Source organism: Xenopus laevis, chromosome 6S (genome assembly GCF_017654675.1).
Source record: "Xenopus laevis strain J_2021 chromosome 6S, Xenopus_laevis_v10.1, whole genome shotgun sequence".
NCBI lineage: Eukaryota > Metazoa > Chordata > Amphibia > Anura > Pipidae > Xenopus > Xenopus laevis.
The window spans coordinates 118,630,784-118,658,763 of NC_054382.1; the positions used below are offsets into that span (position 1 = coordinate 118,630,784).

The following is a 27,980-nucleotide window of genomic DNA, read 5'->3' on the forward strand; positions in this document are numbered from 1 at the left end:
AGTGAAGATAAACTTGATTATTTCAGAAATGATACTGAATTTTTAATTGATTGTATTTAGAAAGTTTTTTACTACAGTATGCTGAAGCTTATATAAAATTTTCGCGATAGTTCCCCTTTAAAGCAGACACTGTAATAAACCCAAGGTACTCATGAGGCGTTAAGCCATCAGCGATGTCGATCCCTTGAACATTTCCAGGCATGAATGGGAGTCTGTGAAATATAAAACAGTGACTAGATATTGCTCCAAAGAGTCGATTTGCCTCTAACAGAGTAACAGTGCCTCGTCGTCGCTAGTCTCATTTTTTAGCACGGCTTCCATGCAGGTGTCGGGGATCTGAGCTGTGTGCACAATTCCGCAGCACTCACACGGCCCATCGCATGGCCTTATTCCTTGATGCAAATTCCCTTGCCCCTGTTCAGAGGCAATATCAAGTAGTGGTCTGGTGCAGTCATTAAGATCAATGTCTACCGCTGGGATCAGCATTTCTACATCATCATCATCATCCTCGTCTCTCCCATTTCCGCTGCTGTCGAGCTGCCTTAGAGGACTTTGGTTCTGGCTGGCAGCGCTCGACCTCCCAAGAGTAATTCGTACCCAGCGCAATCCTTGAGTCATTCTGCTGAGGGCGCTACTGAGCTGCTGGCGTGCCGGACTAACAACAGAAGGTTCTGAGGAAGGAGTGTCTCTCACATTATCTGTTGTGTTGTTGGAAGTCGGAGTAGAACTACCTCCGCTTGTATTTGCTGAGGCTTCTACAGCAGCAACAGGAGGAGTTTTGCGGGGTAAAGATGCAACAACTCCCCCGACTGCTCCCTGTGTCTCTCTCCTTTCATTTTCTGTATCGTTATCAGTCTCTACAGAGAAGAGACCTCCTCGATGGGAGCTACTGCGCTCTCCGTCTCTGCCCGTGCTCTGGCTTGCAGCACTCTCTCCGTCGGTGGAGACCATTGCTACGGAGCTGGGATTGCGAGAGCGCACAAAATTGAAAATTCTGTTCCAAGTGTTGCTTGACCTGCCCGCAATTGGCAGTCTAATAGATGTAAATCCAAGCTGGGATCGGACAGCAAGTCTCAGATTTTCCAACACTGAAGCCTAGGAAAGATTAAAACAAAGAGTTTCATTGAAGGGAACATCGGCCACTGTAAGAAGTTGGTAATATTTCAGCCAAGCATTCAACCCCACAAATATAGTTATGTTTATGTAAACAAGCCTGGACTGATGAAAAGAGGGAGAAGATTCAGCACTCCTAGATATAAGGGTGTACATGAAGGAAGAATATTATGTACTGTATCATCATTTTTCCTTCAAATCATCTCATTTGTTTCATTTAAAGGGGAACGATCGTGAAAATGACAATTCAATATAAGCTTCGTCATACTGAAATAAGAAACGTTCTAAATACAATCAAATATTCTGTATAGTTTCTGAAATAATCAAGTTTATGTTCACTATCCCTCTCTCAGCATCTGTTTCTCTTCATTCTGTCTTCATTCAGCAGTTGGGTGTCAAATATTCATTGTCAGTTAGATCCAATATATCTTATAGGCGGCTTCCTTTCCTAGCAGATGAATTAGAGCTCACTCAAATAACAGATTCCAGTACAAACAAAATCTAACAAAATAACTGCCTTTTGCACAAATTCTGCATGTAGAGAGACATGATGTCTGGTGATTTTAAAAGAGTAACCTCTAATACATCTTCTAGGCAAAAGGAGTCCCCCTATAAGATATATTGGATCTAACTGTCAATGACTATCTGACACCCAACTGCTGCATGAAGACAGACAGATGCTGAAGATGAACTTGATTATTTCAGAAACGGTACAGAATATTTAATTGATTGTATTTTGAAAGTTTCTTATTTCAGTATGAAGAAGCTTATTTTACATTTTCATTATCGCAATAGTTCCCCCTTTAAGTTAATGGGTCTAGATAGCTGCATAAAAGGTTTAGAGCATTGAAGTCTAATGACCAGGCTATCCTAGCTCCTGTTTGGTTGGTCAGGGTCATGCATCAGGGGGTTGGCAGGGCAGCCATCAGGGGGGGACAGGGGGGAGAGTTGTAGGGGGCCCCGAGGGTAAGGGGGGCCTGGCCACACCACACTTACTTGATTAGCCGGGTCCTCCTTCTTTCTGAGAGCTGCTGACTTCGGGAAGGCATGGACGTTTAAGGGGCCCTGGCCACCAATTTTCTTATAATGTGTGGAGGGGGGGCCCTGGCCACCAATTTTTTTTTCATGTGGGGTCCTAGCCACCAATATTTTTTAATGGGGGGGCCCTGGTCATAAATGTTTTTTTATGGGGGGCCCTGATCACCAATATCTTATTTTTTTTTTTTACTGTGTGGTGGGGAGGGTGGACCTGTAGGTGGGGCTTGCGGTGGGCGCAGCCCAGGGGACCCAGGAAATTTTGTCGTATGGGTCCCTGCGATTTCTGATGGCGGTCCTGGGGATAGGAGAGGTGCTCACAAATAAACTTTGTTGCACTGGAATAAGTAGTAAGAACTCCTGTCCCAAGTAACACCCCCCCCTCGAGACTCTATACAGGATTTTGACTGATGAATGCGGATGTCTAGACTCAAGTCTAAGAGAGACTGCAGTGTTTATAGCATCGACAAATTCTCTGAAAATGAGGTTTGTCATCACTTTAAACATATAGGTGAATTTAAAAGAAGAAACATATATGCAATACAAGAGGATTACTATATAAATAGGTGTAAAGAGTTGGGGAATATATACAGTCATGAAACAAACACAGGATTTGCAAAAAAACTCACACCTTTTGCAGGAGCACCAAGGAATTTTAGCAGCCAGGAATTCTAGCGGGTAGTTCATCTTTAAGTTAACTCTTAGTATGTTATAGAATTGCTAATTCTAAGCAACTTTTAAGATGGTCTTCATTATTTATTTATTTGTTTTATAGTTGCCTTATTCTTCTGACTCTTTCCAGCATTCAATTAAGGGTCACTGACCCCGTCTAAAGAAAAAATGCTCTGTAAGGCTACAAATGTATTGTTACTTTTTATCACTCCTCAGGCCTCTCCTATTCATATTTCAGTCTCTTATTCAAATAGATGCTAGGGTAATTGTGAAATTGCAAATTGGAGAGCTGCAGAATAAAAAGCTAAATAACTCAAAAACCACAAATAATAAAAAATGAAAACCAATTGCAAACTGTCTCAGAATATCACACTCTACATCATACTAAAAGTTATCTCAAAGGTGAACAACCCCTTGAAAGATCATTGCAAACAAAAAGTACCTGGTTGGGGGAACACACCGGGAAGTCTTCGACTGGCGGAATTAAGCCTTGTGCAATCAACTGCCCATAAGAAGGGGGAGCCTCCCGTCTCAGTAAATCAGCTTCAACTCTTGAAAGTTGTGTTTCAAAAGATCTTTAAGGGTTAAATAAAGAACAAATGAACACAATTATTATTATACATTAGCAACAGGAAAAATAATTTGTAATCAGTAAATCTAGAGTTACTGAATGTTCATCCAAAGGGGATGCCAGGGGTCACAGGACAGCGGTTATAAAAGAGGTCTCCTTGTGAATACAAAAGTTACTTTGTCATAGGACAGGAAAGAAAGGGCAACTGTATCTCAAGGAGGGTGGCTGAGAGAAGGGAAATAACATATAGAAAAACTAAAGTAAATGAATCACAATTTTCTGTTACACAGACATTAGAAAACATGAGAATACAAGCTTACTGTATGAATATATAAGCAAACCTGCAATAGCAGAAATATCCAGAAAAATATATTGTTCTCTGCATACCTTGTGCACTTTTGGCTGACAATTTGTGCCTGTAAGTTAGCCACACACTTAGACTGTAAGCTCTATGGGGCAGGGACCCCCTTCTTACTGATGCTAACACTTAAAAAATGAAAGTGCGATAAAGGAATGGCAATAGTATGGCCTGTTGCTCTGCACTGAAAAAAACTGGTGTGTTTGCTTCAAAAACACAACTATAGTTCAAATAAACAAGCTGCTGTGTAGCCATGGGGGCAGCCATTCAAGCACAGGATACACAGTAGATAACAGATAAGTACTACTATAGTTTATATAAACAAGCTGCTGTGTAGCCATGGGGGCAGCCATCCAAGCACAGGATACACAGTAGATAACAGATAAGTACTACTATAGTTTATATAAACAAGCTGCTGTGTAGCCATGGGGGCAGCCATTCAAGCACAGGATACACAGTAGATAACAGATAAGTACTACTATACTTTATATAAACAAGCTGCTGTGTAGCCATGGGGGCAGCCATTCAAGCACAGGATACACAGTAGATAACAGATAAGTACTACTATAGTTTATATAAACAAGCTGCTGTGTAGCCATGGGGGCAGCCATCCAAGCACAGGATACACAGTAGATAACAGATAAGTACTACTATAGTTTATATAAACACGCTACTGTGTAGTCATGGGGGCAGCCATTCAAGCACAGGATACACAGTAGATAACAGATAAGTACTACTATAGTTTAAATAAACACGCTGCTGTGTAGCCATGGGGGCAGCCATTCAAGCACAGGATACACAGTAGATAACAGTTAAGTACTACTGTAGTTTATATAAACAAGCGACATGGTGGTTTATGTGCTGTTGAAAATACACTACCATCCTCCATACATTGTGCCACACCAAAACGGACATGAGCCTTAGGAGGTTGTTATGTAACAGTGGGAAGTTTGCTCTGGTTTATTCTCTTTCTTGTTATTCTCTCATCCCAGGATAACAATATTATTAGTTACCCCACAGTCAGTAGTATTACCTGCGTTCAAACATGCGCAGAGAGTACAGCTTGCACGTGCATCCTAATGCAATAACGAGGAGCAAGCCACAGATCAGACTCCCAATGACAGCAGCAGTAATGACTCTTGTAGGGACAATCACGGGGCAGTTCTCCTCGTCGCTGCCATCCCCGCAGTCATCCTGAGAATCGCACACCCAGCTTTCAAAGACACAGCGGTTATTTTTACAATGGAAGTTTCCCGGCTGGCAGAAGTAGCAGTTTTTCTCATCAGAGCCATTAGGGCAATGATTCTGGTAGTTGCAACGGTCTGAACGTGGGTAACAGACTCCATTTCTAGAGCATGGAAATTCGTCTTTTTGGCACATGGTACAGTTCAACTCATCCCTGCCATTTGGACAGTGCCAGTAGCCGTCACATCGCTGCTGTTCAGTGTAACAGCCCCAGTTGCCACCACATGGGATCTCCCAAGGCAAGCAGAAGCCGTCCACCTGATACGTCGCATTAAACCCTCTGGCTGCATTGACCTTATCTGCACAAAAATGGACTCGAATTTGCCCAGAGGAAGAAACTACGGTGAGCGGCACGTGAGAATCAAAAGCAGTCAGGACTCGCAGAAGATTACGTGGATTTTCTTCCAATCCATCATATATTTTGACATAATCCCCGTAACCGGTACCATCCAGCTTGAAGTCAGTAAAGCGCAAAATAACCTTGCGCCGATCACCGGTATCTATGAGCCATGTACAGTTACTGCCAGGTGGATAGAAGTCTGGATAGTTTGGGGAGCTGAACGCGCCATAGAAATATTTCAACGACTGTCCACAGGTAGGGACGTCGCAATCTAACTCATCGCCCAAATCCAGGCAGTCAATATTCCCATCACACTTTAAGGAGTTTGGTAGACATGTATAGGCCTTAGTGAAGCGTGAAAGACACTGAAACTGGCTAACTGTGCAAGGCTGAAAGGAAGACGGCGTGGGCCGATTGGCTTTGGCACAAAGCTTTTCATCAGATCCGTCTCCGCAATCATCCATGCGATTGCACCTTAAGATCTCTGGAATGCATTTTCCGTTGTTGCAACGGAACTGCTCACTCTTGCATTTCTTCTTTCCTTAGATTTAAATGAGAGAAAGAGAATGGAAAAATTGTCACAAGGACAAAAGACAAACATTTTTAGAATCTGATGAAGGGAACTTTAAGGGTCTGGCCACACGGGCAGATTCGGGGAGATTAGTCGCCAGGCGACAAATCTCCTCTTCTTCGTGGCAACTAATCTCCCCAATCTGCCTTCCACCGGCTAAAATGTAAATCGCCTGGGGGCAGGCACAAGGAGTACTTTGTCTTCTGAAGTCGCCCGAAGTTTCCTCGTGAGGCAATTACCGGTGACCTCGGAAAACGAAGCGTTCCATGTGCATGCCCCCAGACGATTTACATTTTAGCCGGTGGAAGGCAGATTGCAGAGATTAGTCGCCACGATGAAGAGGAGATTTGTTGCCTGGCGACTAATCTCCCCAAATCTGCCCATGTGGCCAGACCCTAAAAGGTTCAGAGAACAGCAACCGAGTTAAAGGAGAAGGAAAGGCTAAAATTAATTAAGCTTTATCAGAAAGGTCTATATGAATACACTAGTAAACCCTCAAAGTAATACTGTCAAAAAAACAAACAAAAAAAAACCCCATTTCATTCCTTCTATTTTGTACACATGGGCTTCTATATCAGACTTCCTGTTTTCAACTTAAACTTTGAGGGCTAGGGCTTGAGCATGCTCAGTTTGCTCCTCTCTTTAGGCCCTTGATGATCATGCATAATTAAAGGTCCGTATAAATATTTGTCTTGTTTTGTCTGTTTTTTTACCAACAACATATGTACAGTGTATTTATACTGCAAGGGCAATGCGGTTACGGAATGATCTAGGGATAGTGATACCAATAAAAGATTTATTAGTGGCGTTCAAATGGGCTGGATGCCTTACTTATAGCTATGCTTATTACATAAATAATTACTGAATGTTCCATTGTTCTGGAAATATTTTGCACTCCCGGCAGAGAATTACCATGAAGTTACGGAAAAGTAAATTGTACTGCTATTTACGGTTATTAGTCAAGTACTGTATTTATGCTCCTTTTCTTTCCCATAATTAAAATATTTTTCCTTTTGTATTTCTATGAATACATATAAGTGGGAACAACCATGTTTTGTGATTGTCTAAGGACTGAATACCCTGTTGGGGTTATAAGAAAGTGGTGCAACAATCGTACCAGCCAAATAGGACAAGCGAAAGCCCTTTCTGGAAATGTGCTCATCTGAATGGAACTTGATCCACACATGGTCTTGCAAGGAGATGTACGGTGCTGGAATTGTAGAGCCACATGCCTTGGCGCCATCATAGTTTTGGGAAGGTCCTATAGTCACCCAGTCAAAACCACATGTGGCAGATCCCTGGATATCGAATTCTTGAAAACTGGACAATAAAAAAACAAAATTATTGTTATGGAAAACCTATCACTGATGAGTGTTATATATAACAGTTAGGATCAACAAAGATATAGGAAGGGGCGCGCAAACTGCAGACTCTGCTGCAAATGATTTTAAATTTAACACAACATCTTTCGGACAACATGTTAAATAAAATCATTTGCAGCAGAGTCTGCACAGTTTGTGTGCCCCTTCTTATCCGTTGATCCTGATTGTTACAAGGTCTTACGGTGTGATCTTTTGGAAGGTGAGCAGGATACCAGGTGATAAGAAGCTGAACATCTAGTATACAACAGGTTTTAATGTACTTGGCCAGTGTACAGCAGCCCTCCAGAGACATATACAGGCCCATTAGGACTGACTCCCCAACTAACAAGTATTTTCACCTCTCTACTCAGTACGTGAAGAAGCATCCATGCAATCAGCAGTTCCATGAAGCAGGATGTTAGAGTCCAAGAATATAGACAGCCTTCCCATATGGACAGTATTAGTGGATCATTTTCTGTAAACAAACTAATATGTCGGTGTGGGGAGGTTGGAGACTTCAGGTGCTCCATGCCAGGTCATTTCCCTATTTTCTCATCTGCATTATACTGACGTACCACTTGTGTATGCTCAGTGGCGTAACTACTCGCCGACGGGCCCTGGTACAGGATAGGCACCCGCCCCCCCTATTAATCGCAATCTGGAGTGCTGCTGTAATGGAACTGGGAAGGGGAACCAGTACCCTGTTTCTAAAGGTCATCAGGTTCTGCTGAGCAGCTAAACTGCCATTTACATTTTGTGTTTTGTGACCCAAATTATCTGACAGATGAAAGGGCAGTTGAAAGGGTCAAATGAAAAGACTGTCCTGTTGCTCTGATGTTGCCTTCAATCCTGAGATTTGTAAATATAGTAAAAAGCAAATGTTATCAGGAATTAATACATCTCCCAGTCTCATTTTGTGACTAGTGTGAGGAGCTATTTTTCATATCACCATGTGATTTGAACTTGAAAACAGAAAACTGTAGCCTGGTTATATTACATGGTTGAGGGATCATGATGGAGCATTGGTTCTGCATCTAATAATACAGATCTATGAAAAGACACAGACATTCTATTGTATTACTGCTCTCTACAAATACAGTACACTATTCTGCAAAATAGACAACAAGTATTTTATTAGCATGTACTTACAAAGAGCCAGCAATTTCCAGTATGATGCCATTTCATGCAAAAGAGAAGTGCTTATGGGTATTCTGTGCAGGATCGGACTGGCCCACCAGGTAAAACCGTGGTGGGCCCCAGCTTTGGTGGGCCCTTGGCCCACTGGTTACGTTGGTGGGAAAAAAATGCTGTAGAAGCCAGCCAGCAGGTCCGAATGCCCCCTGCCAGACTGTACTTACTGAGGGCCTGAGGCAGTGTAGCGGTGCGGACGTGAAACGCCTCACCTCCATTTGATGCAAGCTGCTGGCTAGTCTGCCCAGCGGGTCCGTTTTATTCCCATCCCCTCTAGCAAAGTGTGCAGGGTCAGACTGGGTGCTGGTCTGCGCCTGTAGTGCCCCCTGAGGGCCAGCGCCCAGTACATACAGAGCCTGAGGTACAGCTGCGTTGGGTTCAGCTGCCCCAGTCAGACACGGACTCTGTGGCACCAACACAATGTATGTGACGTCGCTGGCAGCGCACGCTTGTCTGCAGGAACTGCACAGAGTACCTGTCAGCCAGATAAACTTTTAACTCCTCTCCTAGGTTGCGGGCCCCATCGTGGGTGCAGGGGTACGGACCCTGGTGCAGCTGCACCCCTGGTAGTTCTGCCACTGTGGATGCTCATGAGCAGACAAGAAATGGTACTACCCACCTGATAGAAATGATTTCCCCCGGGCTGGCTCGGATGTACCAACTACAGTTGACCCTTGTTGGGTATTCTGTCGGCCATCCTGGGCTTGTGATGATGCCACTTTTGTCTCTGATCTGTTCAGGAATTCCCCCACATGCTGCATTCAAATAAATGGGAAAGTTAGATCACATAGAGAGTGATTGTAGGACAAAAATAAAATTGTGTGGAAAGTATCAATACGATCCCAGCTCTAAAGGCTCAGTTGTAATCCCCTTTGAGCTCAGTAGATGGCACTGTGCAACCAATATAATGCAGCAGGCAGATTTAATGGGCCCGCATTAAATTGGGACTGCGGATGTAACCATTTAGGTTGTCATGTACAAGATCAAGCTGAGATTAGAGACGATGCATCCTGAATACATATGAAAAAGAGGCAGGGGATCCTTGACTTGCAGAAAGGGCCATAGGGTTATTAAAGCCGAAGCACAGAATCTAATGGAATACAATGTATATGAAATGTGCTGGTGACAAATTGAAGCGTGGGAGCAGTATATTCTTTTGCACAATCCAGGATTCAAAATATTTGCACACATTTGGTGGGATCTGTATTCACCCCAATCTTTAGTGCATAGGCTGAAGTTTCGCAAATTCAGAATTTTGTTGCAAATCCATGGCTGGCGCCTTTAACAATAAGTAATTAAAATAAGTAATTAAAATGTATATTGTGTGTGTTTGTGTATAATGTATTATATATATATATATATATATATATATATATATATATATATATATATACACACATACATATAGCAACTTGACCAGATGCTGGGAGATATAGTAAATGGAATGACATAGTACTGCAGTCAATGGAAGTACTTGTGATAAAGCAAAATTTGACGTTTCCAATATATGTTATAGGGGGGTCCTTTTGCCTAGAAGATGTATTAGAGCTCAGTCTATTTAGATCATCAGACATCATGTCTCTCTACATGCAGAATTTGTGCAAAAGGCAGAGATTCTGTTTGTACTGGAATCAGTTATTTGAATGAGCTCTAATTCATCTGCTAGGAAAGGAAGCCCCCCCCCTATAAGAAATAATTGGATCATTTATCTGACACCCAACATCTGCTGAAGAGAGAATGAAGAGAAACAGATGCGGAGAGTTCCTGTCTCTCTACATGCAGAATTTGTGCAAAAGGCAGTTATTTTGTTAGATTTTGTTTGTACTCGAATCATTTATTTGAATGTGCTCTAATTCATCTGCTAGGAAAGGGAGTCATCCCTATAAAAAATATTGAATCTAACGGTCAATGAATATGACACCCAACTGTTGCATGAAGAGAAACAGATGCTGAGAGAGGGATATTGAATATAAACTTGATTATTTCAGAAATTATGCAGAATATTAAATTGACTGTATTTAGAAAGTTTCTTATTTCAGTATGATGAATCTTATATACAATTTTCATGAAAACTCTCATGGTTTTAAGGTTATATACCTATTGCAAATAATTACTAGGGATGGGCGAATTTTTTTGCCTCGTTTCGCCGAAAAAATGATGCCCATAGAGGCGGCGTGCGTCAAAAAAAAAAAAGAAAGACGCGCGACAATTTTTTTGACGCCCATAGACTTTAATGGGCGTCTGCGACATTTCACCGGCGGCGATTTTTTGCCGAAACGAAACGGGTCAAATTCGCACATCCCTATTAATTACACTTGCTTTAAATGGGAATGGCAGCTCCCCTATAAATGAATATTATAATATGCGCACTCAATTTTTTTTTTAACCAGCTAAAGTTGCACCTCCAGTTTGTGGCAGTGACCTATCACATTTTCCACCTGCCTGGTGCTCCTTAAAAGCAGGGATTAATAAATACAATAGAAGTGCGATAAATACATAATACCCGTGCCAGATGCAGCATTCTACTTTTTACTGCCCCAGTGGCATACAGCAGTGCAGTATAAAAGATGCTGCACTAAAACAAAGGCATGTAGGAGTCATGCTGGTGTGTGGGAAGATCATTCTTGCAGTTTATATAATACAGAAGTATGCGTGGGAAGGACATGGCACTTTAAAGTGGACCTGTCACCCAGACACAAAAATCTGTATAATAAAAGTCCTTTTCAAATCAAGCATGAAATCCAAATTCTATTTTTTATTAAAGCATTCATAGCTGCTGTAAGCTCATTTAAAAATCTCAGCTGTCAATCAAATATTGTCTTCCACTCCTCTATGCCCTGGGCATAGAGGCGGGGCAGACAATTACTTTCACTTTCCATTCAGCACTTCTTACATGTCACTGCTCTCCCCACATTCCTCCAGTTCTCTTTACCATTTATTTGTGTAGCCAGGACATGGGGATGGACATCAGCTCCCCCATTCTGGTGCACAAACAAGATTCTGAGATGATGCAAGACTTGCCTTAATAACAGTGGCTACAAAATGGCTGCTGCCTGCTTGCTAGAATTTTGAAATCCTAGACTGAAGGAAGCAAGATTCAAATAATTTATATAGTGTAATTAAAGTTCATTTTGCTTGACTGATGGGATAAAATAGGATTTTGTATCATTTTTTTGGGTGACAGGTCCCCTTTAATAATGGGAAACCTCTGTCGGATCAGGCAGATGTTCTTTTGATCAGAACAGAATTCTGATGCTCTTCCAGTTGCTGCAGCAGCAAACATAAAACCCACATATATCTGCAGTGAGTATCTCTAGTGACATTGCACCCATGCATGTAATTTAAACATTAGCCTGTAATTACTTACCTACTGGCAATCCCGATACATGAACATTGTCTGAACTCTCAAGGGCATCATTCCCTAGGATAAAAACAGAGAAAAGAAAGATAAATGCATTGCAGGCTAGGGGTTCTTTTGAAACATAGTATTTGTGAAGTGTACAGTATGGGACCTGTTATCCAGAATGCTCGGGACCTAGGGTTTTTCGTATAAAGGACCTTAATGATAATTTGGATCTTTATAACTTAAAGGAAACCTATACCCCTAAACAATGTAGGTCTCTATAAAAAGATATTGCATAGAACAGCTCATATGTAAAAACCCTGTTTCATGTAAATAGACCATAATCATCATAATATACTTTTCTAGTAGTATTTGCCATGGGATAATCATATATAGAAAATTGCCATTTTAAAAAATAAGGGCCGCCCCCTGGGATCGTACAATTCACTGTGCACACAAACAAACCATACATGTTAGGTCACATGAGCCAATTAACAGACAGAGTTCTCTTGCTGCAACACTTCTTCCTGTTACAGTTAGAGCTGCAGTATTTCTGGTCAGGTGATCTCTGAGGCAGCACACAGACCATCACGAAATGGGGGTTCAAGGCAAGAGATGTTAAAGGGCAAGATTTACTTAAAGAATCTTACCAAACGGGTCTATATATTTAATATATAGCTATATAGATTGTATCAAGTACAAGCTGCGGTTTTATTATTACAGAGAAAAAAGAAATGTGGATTATTTGGATAAAATGGAGTCTATGGGAGACAACCTTACTGTAATTCTGAACTTTCTGTATAATGGGTTTCTGGATACTGGGTACATAGTAAGCTTTTTGTATAGTCACTTTCTATTCAAGCACAAACTTGGGCAGTTGTGCCTCTGCTATATTTAGGAAGCAAATTTGGCTTAACTGATATTATGATGTCACCTTGTAGCCATTACATCAACTGCAGAAAAGGGAAACTCGCTCTTCTAATTGCGTCAAGAAGGTAATCCTGTTAAAAATGATCGAGGTTTATAAACGATAGCTGGTCATCTGGAACAAATTGAATTTTTTACTCCCACGCAGGAAAGGAATGGGAGGGTGAGGCAGTTTATAAATATTTCTGCTGCTCCTGCCTGAATCCCAAGACATCAAATAAAGCTCACATCTTAAAGAGAAATTCTCTCCATGGGAAAAGAGTGTTTTAGTATTCTAATGTGGGGTCTGCAAAGAAACTTAATGGTATACCCCTGAAAAGAGTCATGTCATAAAGGAGAACTAAACCCTAAAACTTAATGTGTGTAAAAATGCCATATTTTATATACTAAACTTATCGCACCAGCCTAAAGTTTGAACTTCTTAATAGCAGCAATGATCCAGGACTTCAAACTTGTCACAGGGGGTCACCATCTTGGAAAGTGTCTGTGACACTCACATGCTCAGTGGGCTCTGAGCAGCTGTTGAGAAGCTAAATTTAGGGGTCGTCACTTATTATCGAGCAGAAAATGAGGTCTGTAATATAAACTGATGCTACAGGGCTGATTATTAAATTCTGATGCTAATTGCACTGGTTTCTGTGCTGCCATGTAGTAATTATCTGTATTAATTACTAATCAGCCTTATATTGTGACACTTCTATTCTATGTGTACTGTATATTGTGAGTGGGTCCCTAAGCTCAGTAAGTGACAGCAGCACAGAGCATGTGCAGTGAATCAGCAGAAAAGAAGAAAATGGGGAGCTACTGGGGCATCTTTGGAGACACAGATCTTTACTGCTAAAGGGTTGTGGTTGCCTTGGGCTGGTACAGAAGCCAAAAACATAATAGTAACATAGTAAGTTAGGTTGAAAAAAAAGACACACGTCCATCAAGTTCAATCTATTAAATGTAGAACATTTCTAGCTACTTCTTTAGTAACGCTTTAGTTCTGCTTTAAAAAGTGTCAGGACAACATAGCATAAGGTAATTGTGAATTTTTTGCCCCTTGTGTTATTATTGCATTGCAGAATGTTTAATATTACCCTGAACAACAACTTGACCGTGTCGGTGGAGACATTTTATGCTCAGAAACATGAGCACTTTTGAGTGATGATTGATAAACCCACACTGGGTGATTATTATTCAGGGTAACAGTAACGCAATTTAACCTCTACCAAGTTACAAGTTAGCCACCTGGGCTATTGGTATGTTATGATATAACTTTTAGCAGATCAAAAGAATTCAAAAATATCTAGAAGAATTCAAGGTATAATTTCTAATGATAGCAGTTGGGATAGAAGAAAAGCTCTATACAGGTTAAGTATCAGTTATCCGGAAATCCCCCAATTACGGAAATAGACTCAGTTTTATCCAAATCAAAAATATTTTAATAGGATATCCTTTTTCTCTGTAATAATAAAACAGTAGCTTGTATGTGATCCCATCTAAGTAATAATCCCGATTGCAAGCAAAGCCAACTTATAAGGTTTATTTAATGTTTACAGGACTTTCTAGTAGACTTATGGAAATTATGGAAAGATCCGTCATTCGGAAAACCCCAGGTCCCGAGCATTCTGGATAACAGGTCCCATACCTGTATTTCAAAATTTATGAATAAACCAACTTGCTGGGAATTGGCACAGTTCTGTTGATAATGTAAAGATCTGTGTAACATTTTTGGGCTAAATAAATAAATGAGGATATATCTGCACTACAATATTGAAAGAAACACTATATTTCTGTAAATAATTTCCCATGACTAGCAGCTGGTTTCCATTAGTGTCTCTTTAAAAGAGGCAGCACAGTGCAGAGGGGCTGCCTAAAGCAATGCCTATGAAGGGGTCTCAGTCCCACCTACCAACTGGAAGTGGAGGGTCTCAGACAGGGGCCCTGGAAGGTCAGACAGATTACGGTCTATTTCTCTAACAACTTCCAGATGGAGCGGCCACAATACACAGACACCATTCTGTAGCCTCAAACCTTATGTGCCCAGAATTGCTCCCCCACCAACCACAAAAAAAAATAAAAAAACAATTTAGAACACTGGGTAGTTTTATTATAGGGAGTGACCAACAGATGCACCCTTGGTTAGGACAATTCAAAGAGAAACTCTAGCTGCTCTCATATGTTGTAATACTTTGTAATTTTATTAAGAAGCAAAAGTTTACTTTGTATTTCTTATTTCCTCCTTTGAACAAAACATGGCTGCATATTTATACAGGTATGGGACCTGCTATCCAGAATGCTTGGGGCCTGGGGTTTTCTCAATAACGGATCTGTAGTTTAAATATTCCTACCCTAAGGGTCAGGGCACACAGTGCCGAACTGGCTCCCCTGCCTTCCCACTGGCTAAAATGTAAATCGCTGGCGGGATGCCACTTGGATCGATTCGTTTTGCGAAGTCGCCCGAAGTTTCCTCCCCGAAAGTGATTTAAAGTAATAAAAATATAATGCAGTGTTGCTCTGCACTGGTAAAACTGCTGTGTTTGCTTAAGAAACACTACTATTGTTTATATAAATGAGCTGCTGTGTAGCAATGGGGGCAGCCATTCAAAGGAGAAAAGGCTCAGGTTACACAGCAGATAAGCTCTGTAGAACATAATGGTGTTATCTGTTATCCATTATTTAACCTGTGTCATATAGGCTTTTTTAAATTTCTGCCATTGCTACACAGCAGTTTATATGAACTATAGTAGTGTTTCTGAACCAAACAGATACGTTTTACTAGTGCAGGGCAACAGTACATGATATTTTAATTTCTTTAAAACACTTATTTTTTTTGGTGTTACTGTTCCTTTAAAGGATCAGTAACATCAGTTGTTTTTATTAAAAAATTCATTAGTGTAGAATGAAAAAGAAAAACCACAAAGACATATTAAACTTTTAAATCTTTATTAAGAAATAATTTACTGAAACTCCGCTTGCTCTCCTTTTACAGAAAAGGCGACGGACGGCGATCCATCATGCGGCGCTCTATTTCTCCTCCCTGGCTATCTCCTATAAGGAAGGCAGGGAGAAATTGTGTGCCGCACGATGGATTGCCTTTTCTGAAGAGGAGCGCAAGCGGAGTTTCGGTAAGTTATTTCTGAATAAACTAGCGATTTAAAAGTTTAATATGTCTTTATGTTTTTTTTCGTTTAAGACTAACAAATTTTTTTAATGAAAAAAATTGATGTTACTGGTCCTTTAAGTCTACTAAAAAAATCAGGCAGGTTTTGCCTCCAATAAGGATTAATTATATATTAGTTTGAATCAAGTACAAGGTTCTGTTTTATTATTACAGAGAAAAATGTAATCTTTTTTTTTTTTAATTGGATTATTTGGATAGAATGAAATCAATGTGAGACAGCCTTTCCGTAATCCGCAGCTTTCTGGATAAATGGGTTTCCGGATAACGGATTCCATACCCGTACTTTACTTCCAAATACATACGGATTCCCTTATATTGGCAGCAAGTATGAGAGACAATTTGTACTGTGGATTTTCTTTAGTAAGAAAGTAATTAAATGGGGGGGGGGGGGGGGGGGGGGTTTACTAGCATGGAATGGCAGCTCCCATTTAGAGCAGTAACATGGGTGTTTTTGCCCAGCACCAACTATGTTACCACTCAACATTTCTTGAAAAGCCAAGGAGAAGTACTAGTGGCAAAGTCTCCTGTAACCAAACCCCTTCGATAAGAGAAAATTGCAATTTGCATCCTTAGTACTCGCCCATCTACACCTACTGGCAACTGTAGTGTGAGCTTCTATTTACTGAAGTACACCTGACGTTCAACACTTGGCCAGCATTTATTGAAATGGAAACATGTGAGCACAAGTTACATCCTTAGAATATTTGGGAATTTTCATTTGGCTTTCCGGCTATAAAGAGAGGGAGGGAGGGTGCTCTGTGGGGTTGTTTACTGCAATGGTATAAACAGATTGATGTTGGTGATGCACTCATATATTGGTTGGTTTGGGCACATTATAAAAGCACCTTTGTAGAAAACCCACCTTTCACAGAATACGCTATAAAAGCCAGAAGCCTCATCCTTTAAAGGAACAGATCAGTGTAAAAATAAAAACTGGGTAAATAGATAGGCTGTGCAAAATAATAAATGTTTCTAATATAGTTAGTTAGCCAAAAATGTAATGTATAAAGACTGGAGTGACTGGATGTGTAACATAATAGCCAGAACACTACTTCCTGCTTTTCAGCTCTCTTGGTTTCCACTGATTGGTTACCAGGCAGAAACCAATAAGAGACTTGAAGGGGGGGCACATGGGTCATAACTGTTGCTTTTGAATCTGAGCTGAATGCTAAGGATCAATTGCAAACGCATGGAACACTTATGTCCCATTTGGGGCCCCTTCAAGTCGCTGACTAACTCAGAGTTAAAGAACTGAAAAGCAGGAAGTAGTGTTCTGTTCTATTATGTTAGACATCCAGTCACTCCAGCCTTTATACATTACATTTTTGGCTAACTAACGATATTAGAAACATTTATTATTTTGCACAGCCTATTTACCCAGTTTTTATTTTTATACCAAACAATTCATTTAACTATGTAAAGGCAACAATACAGTTTCTCCATTAAAAAAAAACCCATAAAAACACAACCGAATATCCATAGCAAAAAGGTAATGGAGAAGAAGCTTAAAAGCTGGGTGGGTGCAGAATAAGTGGGATCGCTTCTGGTAGCTCCCGGCTAATGATCCAATGACTAGTGAGCCATGTAACCAGAGAGCACAATATCACCTCCTAAATTGCATATAAGGCACCCACACATATTTTTCAAGCAATTATGCAATTCGATGGACATACCAACAGAGACTTCAGTACTCAGCAAGGCAGAGTAATTTTTGAACACAGGTGAGAACATGTCCTCTGTGTCTATTGCCGTAAGGGTGAAAATGCATGTTTGTGCACCGATATCACCTTGTGTAGCTGCACTCAGTCACATGTGGATTTCCTTGTCTTTGTGTACATACTAAATGCAGGTGGAGAGAAGTAAACTGCACTTCTAGTTGTCCTTAGCCTTAGGCTAGTGCCACATGTAGTGGATTCTCCAACTGCAGATAAACGCAGGCTGAGAATCCGACCCCATGGGTGCAGGCCCATTAAAATGTTAGGTGTGAATTAGTGATGTGCGGGTCGGATTTTTCCTGAACCGCACCCAACCCTAAGCCCACGTCCCTCCCTCAGCCCACGGCCGTCCGCATCCGACTTCCGGGTTCCTTTTATAGCCGTGCCGATGACGTCACAAAAGGGGCAGGGCCAGCAGGAGCGCAGCTACAAAGCCGGAAGCCGCTATTTGAAGGTGGCAGGCGGGGAGAGCAGGAGAAGAGCTCAACCTGCACCTGTCCGCCACCCGAGAAGAGAAGTGCGAGGTCGGGTCGAACCTGGCCGGTCCCGCGGGTATCGGGCCGGCCTGCACATCACTAGTGTGAAAGGCTGGATTCTTTTCCTGGGTTTATCCACAGACTGAGAATCCGCTTCACGCGCCAGGAGCCTAAAGGTCCATATAGACCTGCAGATTTATATAAGATTTTTTGTAATCGCGCGACCGAAGATATTGGGGAAACGATAGGCTACAGTACGATTTGTCAATCAGCAAAAACGTTGTATCGTCCAGCAGCAGCCTAAAACCAAACTAATTTCTGTACAATATTCAAGTGTATGGTGGGAGACGAGCCGAAGGCAGAAGGCTTGGATATTGGTCGGCTAGTTGATCGGGCTGGCTGGAAAATTTTGATTGGGCTCATTTCAAGGTACCCGAACATTGCCCACTGTTAGTGCTGAATCGTCAGATACAGGTAGACAATTCAACTCAACACAAGTGTGAACAAACGATTTTTCTTGCAAAGATCTTTTCCAGGAAAGATCGTAATTGTAGGGTGTATGACCACCTTAAATTAACAGTAACACCAAAAAATTTAAGTGTTTTAAAGGAATGACAATGTAATGTACTGTTGCCCTGCACTGGTAAAACTGGTGCGTTTGCTTCTGAAACACTACTATAGTTCATATAAACAAGCTGCTGTGTAGCCATGGGGGCAGCCATTCAAGCACAGGATACACAGTAGATAACAGATAAGTACTACTATAGTTTATATAAACAAGCTGCTGTGTAGCCATGGGGGCAGCCATTCAAGCACAGGATACACAGTAGATAACAGATAAGTACTACTATAGTTCATATAAACAAGCTGCTGTGTAGCCATGGGGGCAGCCATTCAAGCACAGGATACACAGTAGATAACAGATAAGTACTACTATAGTTTATATAAACAAGCTGCTGTGTAGCCATGGGGGCAGCCATTCAAGCACAGGATACACAGTAGATAACAGATAAGTACTACTATAGTTTAACAAACTGCTGCGTAGCCATGGGGGCAGCCATTCAAGCACAGGATACACAGTAGATAACAGATAAGTACTACTATAGTTTATATAAACAAGCTGCTGTGTAGCCATGGGGGCAGCCATTTAAGCACAGGATACACAGTAGATAACAGATAAGTACTACTATAGTTTATATAAACAAGCTGCTGTGTAGCCATGGGGCAGCCATTCAAGCACAGGATACACAGTAGATAAGTTCTGAAGAATCGCACTGTAAATTAAAGAGCTTATCCGTTATCCGCTGTGTATCCTGTGCCTTTTCTCCTTTTTCAGCTTTGAATGTCTGCCCCCATGGCTACACATCAGCTTGTTTATGTAACAATAGCAGTGTTTCTGAAGCAAACACACCAGTTGTACCAGTGCAGGGCCACAGTGGTTTTTGACATATTTAGCTTTTTATTCAGCACCTCTTCAGTTTGCAGTTCCAGCCATCTGGTTGCTAGGGTCCAAATTACCCTTGCAACCATGCACTGATTTGAATAAGAGACTGGAATATGAATAGGAGAGGACTGAATAGAAAGGTGAGCAATAAACTATAAGAAATAAAAAATGAAGTCCAATTGAAAAGTTGCTTAGAATTAGCCACTCTATAACATAAGAAAAGTTAACCACCCCCAGAGCTCCAATGCTGCTTAACGTGCACATTTTAGATGGCAGAATCCCTAATTTATAACTGCACATACATGTCTCATTGACAACGGATATGAACTGTAAGATGGCAGTTATTTTCATTTACGTACCCAAAAACACTTGTGACATATGGGTCACAGGCTGAACAGCTGTATGGGTAAATGAATAGGATATAAATAATACAGATTGTTGCATTTTAGCTCATCGACACCTGTCGCTACCATCCTTCCTTGTCCAATTATGGGAACTGATGCACCCACACTGTGACATATGCGTGTGGTTAACGAATGACACAAAGTGGTAAATGCAAATGGGCAAGAAAGAGTGGCATTAAATGAAAAAAAACCCTCTTACCCATCTGTATTCATGTGACAGCTAGAGGTATAAATTAACTCAATACAACCTCAGTTGTGTTACATTTAAAGGGATAGTTATCACAATTATCTCTTTAACCATTTAAAGGTTCAGATTTTACATATGCAGGTTTACTACTGCAGCCAAGCTTTCTTATTTCTTGCACACTTGTAGCTAAATCAGTTTCATGCTTTCCAGGCAGTAGTGTAGTAAATGTAAAATCAGCACTGAACAGACTTCTATCAATGTACGAGGAGCACATTTTTTAAAGGTGTGGGTCACCTTTAAGTTAACTTTTAATATGTTATAGAATGGTTGATTCTGAGCAACTTTTCAATTGGCCTACAGTTTTTCTTTTTTATCGTTCTTGAATTATTTGCCTTCCTCTTCTGACTCTTTCAAACGGGGGTCACTGACCCCAATCTAAAAAAAACCAAATGCTCTGTAAGGCTACAAATGTATTGGTATTGCTACTTTTTATAACTCAACTGTCTGTTCAGGAATCTCTCCTAATCATACACCAGTCTCTTTTTCAACTCAAAACATAGTTTTTGGGGAAATTTGTTGGGGTAATTTGGACCATAGCAACCAGATGGATGAACTTGCAAACTGGAAAGCTGCTGAATAAAAAGTTAAACAGCTCAAAACCCACAAATAAAAAGTGAAAACCAATTGCAAATTGTCTCAGAAAAGCACTCTCTACATCATACTATAAGTTTATTTAAAGGGCATGTAAAGGCAAAAAATGAAATCCCATTTTAATTTCTTTAATGAAAAAGAAACCTATCTCCAATATACTTTAATAAAAAAATGTGTACTGTTTTTATAAGAAACCTGACTGTATGCAGTGAAATTCTCCCTTCATTTACTGCTGTGGATAGGAATTGTCAGATGGTCCCTAACTGCTGAGCAGGGAAACAATCATACTTATGAACAGCAGGGGGAGCCCCCGCCTTACTTCCCAGCCATGCAGAACTCAAGCAGCTTTGTTTATGACGATCCCTAAGCAGCCCAGACCACACTGAGCATGTGCACAGTCTGAAGATGGCCATAGATGCAAAGATCTGCGGATCTTTCCCCGATATGCCATTAACAGGCATGGCTATATTGGGGGTAATCTGATTGTTCGGCCGTATGATCAGATTACGATGTGTCATGGGCTCCGGCGGGATCGGTCGGGTCAAAATCAAACCTGTCGATCGACCAAACGACCGATCTCCGTCGGACGAAAGATGTCGGCTCACGCGATCCAAAAATCGTACGAATCCTCGATTCGTACGATCGGATCTGTGTGTCTATGGGCACCTTTAGTCTTGCAAAGATGTATAACAAAGTTACAAGATGGTGACCCCCCTGTAGCCAACTTTGAAAGCATAAATTATTTGTTTGATTAGGCTTGTGGTGCAGTAAGTTCATGTTTATATTTCGTATACAAAACACAGCATTTCTAGCCTTATTCTATTTTAGCCTTTACATGCCCTTTGATGGTGAACAACCCTTTTAAGGGCACAACAAAAGAGCAAAAACAGATGTTTGCCGTGTTTAGGATTAACCATACGACAGTCACGAGTATGATTTTAGGCAGACAATACAATATCTCATTTGCCAAACAGTAATCGCACATGATGAGATTTGCAGCATTTTGTTGTGCCGGCCACAGCTATTACTGCAACTCCCACCGTGTTTTGTGATTCCCCGACCTGTGAAGCAGGAGGATCACAGAAGTGAAAAAGGCATTGGGGCAAATTCACTAAAGGGCGAATTTTCGCCAGCGAAGATTCGCCACACTCCACACCACTTCGCCAGGTTTAAATTTGCTACCACCATGCTAATTCACTAAAATACGCAGCTGAGCGATGGCGAAGTTTCGCTAGCGTTACTTTGGCAGTGCAAGCATTTTCGCTAGAGTTAATTTCTGCCTAGCGAAACCAGCGCTCTTGCACTTAGGTTAATTAGAGTAGGGCGGGTACCTAAAAGTCATATGGACGTCTTTATGAGTAATGTTGGTGCAAATGCTTTAAGTGGCCACTTTTTCCAACAAATGTCCAATGAGCCATAATAAAGACAAAAGAGATCCTTTAATGCCTTAGACACGAGCCCACCCTTAAACAAATTTGGCCTGCCCCTCAAATTAGTACCGCTTTAAAAAAAGAAAAGTCGCCAGCGTTTTTTGAAAACTTTAATGCATTTCTGGCAGACAGGATATGATGTCACTGACATAAGATTGAGGAGGATGTAGCTTTGTTTTATCAGTTCGCCTGGTCTGAGGTGATGAAGTAAACTCTGGCGAAAGCGGTAACGTTCAGTAAAATCCGCACTCTATCGAATTTGCGAAGTAACGACCGCTTGAGTGAAAAGTCACCAGGTGATAAAAGTGTGAACGAACACTAGCGACAGTCTCGTAAGCTATCGAATTGTCCTCTACTTGCCAAAGTCCGTGCGGATGGGATTTCTGGCGAATTGATGGCCACTTCACCCTTTAGGGCTAGTCCACACGGGGAGATAGCGACGCGTTTGCGGTCGCGGCGACAAAGCGCCGCGACCGGCGCAGGCGACAGTTTTGTATGGGCGCCTATGTAAAAATGCCTGTGCTAACCACACGAGGCAATGCGCTTTTCAACAGTCGCCTGAAAATGCCTCGCCAGGCTTTTTCAGGCAACTGTTGAAAAGCGCATCGCCTCGTGTGGTTAGCACAGGCGTTTTTACATAGGCGCCCATACAAAACTGTCGCCTGCGCCGGTCGCGGCGACTGTCGCGGCGCTTTGTCGCCGCGACCGCAAACGCGTTGCTATCTCCCCGTGTGGACTAGCCCTAAGTGAATCTGCCCCTTTGTTGGTTGGGGCTGGGGGAGAGCAAACTCTTATTACATTGGTTCAATAATATACCTAGGCAGGACCAGCAGTGCAAGGAATGGCAATGGAGAGACAGAAACTGCTTTTAATAAGAATTACATTTACAAATTACTTGTTAATCACTGACAATTAAAATAAGATATATCTATTGTATATTGGAATTTAATTATTTTTAATTTCGCCCCAATTTACCCTTTAAGAGATCACTAAGCAAAGTGTCATTTGCTCTGCTGATTTTGGCACTAGGAAGCTGGGTTCATAACCCAATAGAAGTAAACCTCACTTCTGCAAGCGATATACTGAATGGTTTACAGCTGATGCGGGCTATAAACAATGCGAGTGGCAAGGTCACAAAGGAGAAAAAAACAGAATAGGGGTGAGGGCACAACAGATGGCTTTTGCTCCGGCAAGCAGCCAGCCCACATATAATCACAAGCAATAACAACAGTGAAGCCCTAATTACATGTTTCAGCAGAGGAAAACTGAGTCTTTCCTCTTGGTGATCCATCTGGAAATGACATTTTGTATTGTAGCCATTGGCTTCTGAGCTGGGGGAGGAAACTGCTGGCCCACACACTGTCAGAATACAGAAATTATATAAAGTTAAACTTTTCTCTATTTATGTTACATGGCACAATATCCAGGAAAGAATTTGCACTAATTAAACAGATGCTCAGCACACCAGAAAGCCTCTATTCACTGAGCTTTGTCTACTGGAAAGTATTGGCAGGCACAATCACTGTAGTCACTTCAGATATGACAGTAACCCTCTCCCTGCGACTGCCGCCCTCTCCCTGCGACTGCCGCCCTCTCCCTGCGACTGCCGCCCTCTCCCTGCGACTGCCGCCCTCTCCCTGCGACTGCCTCAACTGCCGCCCTCTCCCTGCGACTGCCGCAACTGCCGCCCTCTCCCTGCGACTGCCACCTTAAAGGAGAAGGAACTGTTAAAAGTAAGTAAGCCTTATCAGAAAGGTCCACCTAAATATATCAGTAAACCCTCAAAGTAGCGCTGCTCTGAGTCCTCTGTCAAAAGAAACACCACATTTCATTCTGTCTAATGTGTACACATGGGCTTCTGTATTAGACTTCCTGTTTTCAGCTAAAACCGCCTTGCCCCGGGCATGAGCATGCTCAGTTTGCTCCTCCCCCCTCCCTTCTCTGCTGTAATCTGAGCCCAGGGCTATGAGTGAGCAGGAAAGAGTCCGGCAGGAAGTGATGTCACACCAAGCTAATTTGACAGCTGCTATCCTAAACAAACAGAGAGCTTCTAGAGCTTTTTACTCAGGTATGGTAAAGCATTCTGCAGAATAAATATAGCATTCTAGCTTGCACTATTGCTAATCTATTGGCAATAAAATGTCTCAGTAGTTTTCCTTCTCCTTTAAAAAGCTGAGGTCCCTAGTAGGGAAGTAGGGAACTGTTCGCCGGCGAACTTCGACTGTTCGCGTCCGCCGAATGTTCGCGAACGTCACGCGACGTTCGCCAATAGGCGTTTGCGTCAAAAATCGTTCGACCATTCGATTCCTTCGATCGCTAAAATCAAAGGATTTTCGTTCGAATCGAACGATCGAAGCCATTGGATTGAATGAAATCATTCGATCGAATGGCTTGGATCGTTCGATTCGAACGAAAATCGTTCGATCGAACGATTAAAATCCTTCGATCGTTCGAATCGAACGATTTTCGGATGTTCGAAGTTCGCGAACAGTTCGCGAACTGTTCGCATTTTTTGCCGGCGTTCGCGAACACATAAACGGCAGTTCGCTACATCCCTAGTCACTAGAGGCCATCTAAACCCCCAAATAACACTTTTTCTAAAGAAAAAAAATATATAATTGTAAGCAATTTATATATTTAACTTTTTAATTTTCTGTGGTTTTAAAGTTATTTGTAAATGTAATTGCTATTGAAATAGACCTTGCCGCACTGGCTTTGTATCTTGAAACAATGTAGCAGAAGCCAAAAGAAACAAGCAAGGCTGACGTCTCCTACATTGCTTCAGAAGAAGGGATTGCTTTCAGTTCCCATTACATTTACAAGTAACTTTAAAGCCATTTAAATGTTTCTTTTTCAGTGAATAAAGGGAAGCAAGAGCTCCCGTGCCATATAAGGGCCATGGTAATCAGGGAGATTTGTTAACAGTCTGATATGTTGGAGAAATACAGACGTATGATAGGAAGCGCAGGACAAATAGATCAAATTGCTGGCGATTCCTTAGCTTCATTTTAAAAATGAAAGTATATAGTGAAAGAAAAGAACAGGTTTCTACTCGCTCAGAAAAAAAAAAACATTGGATTTTCAACTATTACCTATGATTGGATTTCCCCATGATTTATTCTTCATTCCAGGAACAATTAGGGAGATTCCACAAAGAATCTTTTAACAAAACACACTTATGTTTCACTACAGGGCAGCAACCTATAAAATTTAGAATTTTCAGACTTTTACAGAGCTAAATTTCTAGTAGGTTGTCATCAAAAAAAGCAAGTTACTTCAGCTTGATGAATGCAGTGCCCCTTTACCCTCAGTGCGTACAACAAGGAGACCAAACTAGGAATACAGAAACTTAAAGGGGTTGTTCACCTTCAAACAACTAGTTGTTTTCAACTCACCCGAAATAACGACTTTTTCCAATTACTTACTATTTTCGATGTGTCACCGTTTTTCTAATATTGAAGTGTAAGTGTCACTTTTCACCATCTAAAGCAGCTCTGGGAGGGGGGTCGCCAACCCTGTAAACTGTTCTAAATTGATACATTGCTTTGTCCCTGCTGAGCAGAATCCCTGAGTTTCATTACAGGCAGCTGTTAGAATTGATACAATAGTTGCTAATACTCGAGAGATGCTGCTGAGAAATGGATCAACTAAATGTAGCAAATTGTAACAGTTCAGAGTCTGAACCTGAATTACTGAGCTGTCAGACTCAAGCACCAGAGACGGGAACATTCAACTTTAAACTTGGATCCTGGAAAAACGGTAAAAAAATAAATAATGGAAAGTAATTGAAAAAAAGTCTTTATTTCTCGGAAACAATCTGAAAACAACCGAACTGAAAGAAAGTGTTTGGAAGGTGAACAACCCCTTTAAGAAGAAGTGGAAGTGAATTATAGGAAATGAATCAGAATTAATAGTGAAAAAACCCCAGAAAGTGTCTTCCCAGAACTCACGGGTCAATGATGTTCGAGACTGGAATCATCCATGTGACACATAGACCACATTAATGCTCAATATGTTGGGTTACACCTCCCAGATTAAAGGGCATGTAAAGTCTAAAATAGAATAAGGCTAGAAATGCTGTATTTTGTATACTAAATATAAACATGAACTTACTGCACCACAAGCCTAATCAAACAAATAATTTATGCTTTCAAAGTTGGCTACAGGGGGTCACCATCTTGTAACTTTGTTATACATCTTTGCAAGACTAAGACTGTGCACATGCTCAGTGTGGTCTGGGCTGCTTAGGGGTCGTCATAAACAAAGCTGCTTGAGTTCTGCATGGCTGGGAAGTAAGGCGGGGTCTCCCCCTGCTGTTCAGAAGTATGATTGTTTCCCTGCTCAGCAGTTAGGGACCATCTGACAATTCCTATCCACAGCAGTAAATGAAGGGAGAATTTCACTGCATACAGTCAGTTTTCTTATAAAAACGGTACACATTTTTTTTATTAAAGTATATTGGAGATAGGTTTCTTTTTCATTAAAGAATAAAAATTGGATTTTATTTTATTTGTCTTTACATGACCTTTAATTATTCGAACTCTCATTACTTAGGGAGTTATTTACTAAAATCCGAATTTTCGACTAGACTCCCTGAATCTGCCTGTTTGCCCTGACCCTTAAAGACGCACAAAAACTAACCGCATGAATGGGAATTATAGCGATGGAAATCTGATATTAGAGGTGGAGCCTCCTCCTATGTGTAGCCTTACAGAGCATGTGATTTTAAATGGGGTCAGTGACCCCCTTTTGAAAGCTGGAAAGAGTCAGACGAAAAAGGCAAGTAATTCAAGAACTATTTTTATTTTATAATTGAAAAGTTGCTTAGGATTGGCCCATTTATAACATACTAAACGTTAATTTAAAGGTGAACCACCCCTTAAACTAAAGCGCCAGCAATTCAGTCATTTCTGAGTCAAGGGATTTGGTGGGGAAGTGGCAGACTGAATCAATAGCTGGTACAAATAGAAGGAGGGTTTATAAACAGAGGTCTAGGGCCAGAACTACAATTCCCAGCATTGTTCAAAAGCCATGGGATGGCAGGAGCTGTCATAATAATTGGATTGTACCTGCAGGGCTTCCGTACAATGTACATAAGGTTACAGGCACCCCCTGAGTAGCAATGGATTGCTCACCCCCCTGTCCCAATGGCTAATGTGGTTTCTCCTGTACAAGAAAGAGATTTGATTGAGGACTGAGGCATCTCTGTGACACTTACCGGTGAGGAGGAGAAGCAGAAGCAGCTGCAGGGAGGAAGTCCAGCCAAGTAGAGCCTTTATGGGCAGTCCCATGACAGATTGACAATAACCAGCGAAAGCCTCCGACTCAATACAGGGACACCTAGGCCTTTGATTAGAGCTGGGGAAGGTGGCAAGTCATGTGGCATTCAATGGACACGCAGAGAGGGGGATAAAGAATAACGTTCTGTTGTTCACAATAAAGACATGGCGACGGGCTCGGCGAAACAGAAACTTATTATAAATATTCCATGGAGGCAGAGCAAGGGATGGGTCACACGGGTACAGCTCAACAGTCTCAATTCCCTTAACACAGACCGCAGAACCGGAACTCTGTCTCAGCGTCCCTCAACACCGTCAACATCCACCTCCTTTGGCATCAGCCGGACAGCAAAGCCCGACGATACAAATCTCATCTCGCGAGAGTTCCGTCGTCACAGCAATACGTCCATAAGCGTAGTGACGCGGCACGTAGCCGCCTTGGAGGCGTGATGAAGTATTTACAATTGTCAGATAGCTTAGACGCGATTTTGGTGTTGC

General features: G+C 41.5%; 1 protein-coding gene across 1 annotated transcript; it reads right to left on the reverse strand.

The window, feature by feature from the left end:
- lrp12.S (LDL receptor related protein 12 S homeolog) lies at positions 1-27,885 on the reverse strand. Its single transcript, XM_018223911.2, has 7 exons — positions 27,422-27,885; positions 11,825-11,878; positions 9,077-9,212; positions 7,023-7,225; positions 4,783-5,875; positions 3,263-3,395; positions 1-1,095 (listed from the first exon to the last, which is right to left on the reverse strand). Exons 1-7 carry the CDS (start codon positions 27,492-27,494, stop codon positions 265-267), a joined length of 2,523 nt encoding a protein of 840 aa, XP_018079400.1. The 5' UTR covers positions 27,495-27,885; the 3' UTR covers positions 1-264.
- Positions 27,886-27,980: the final 95 nt, after the last annotated feature.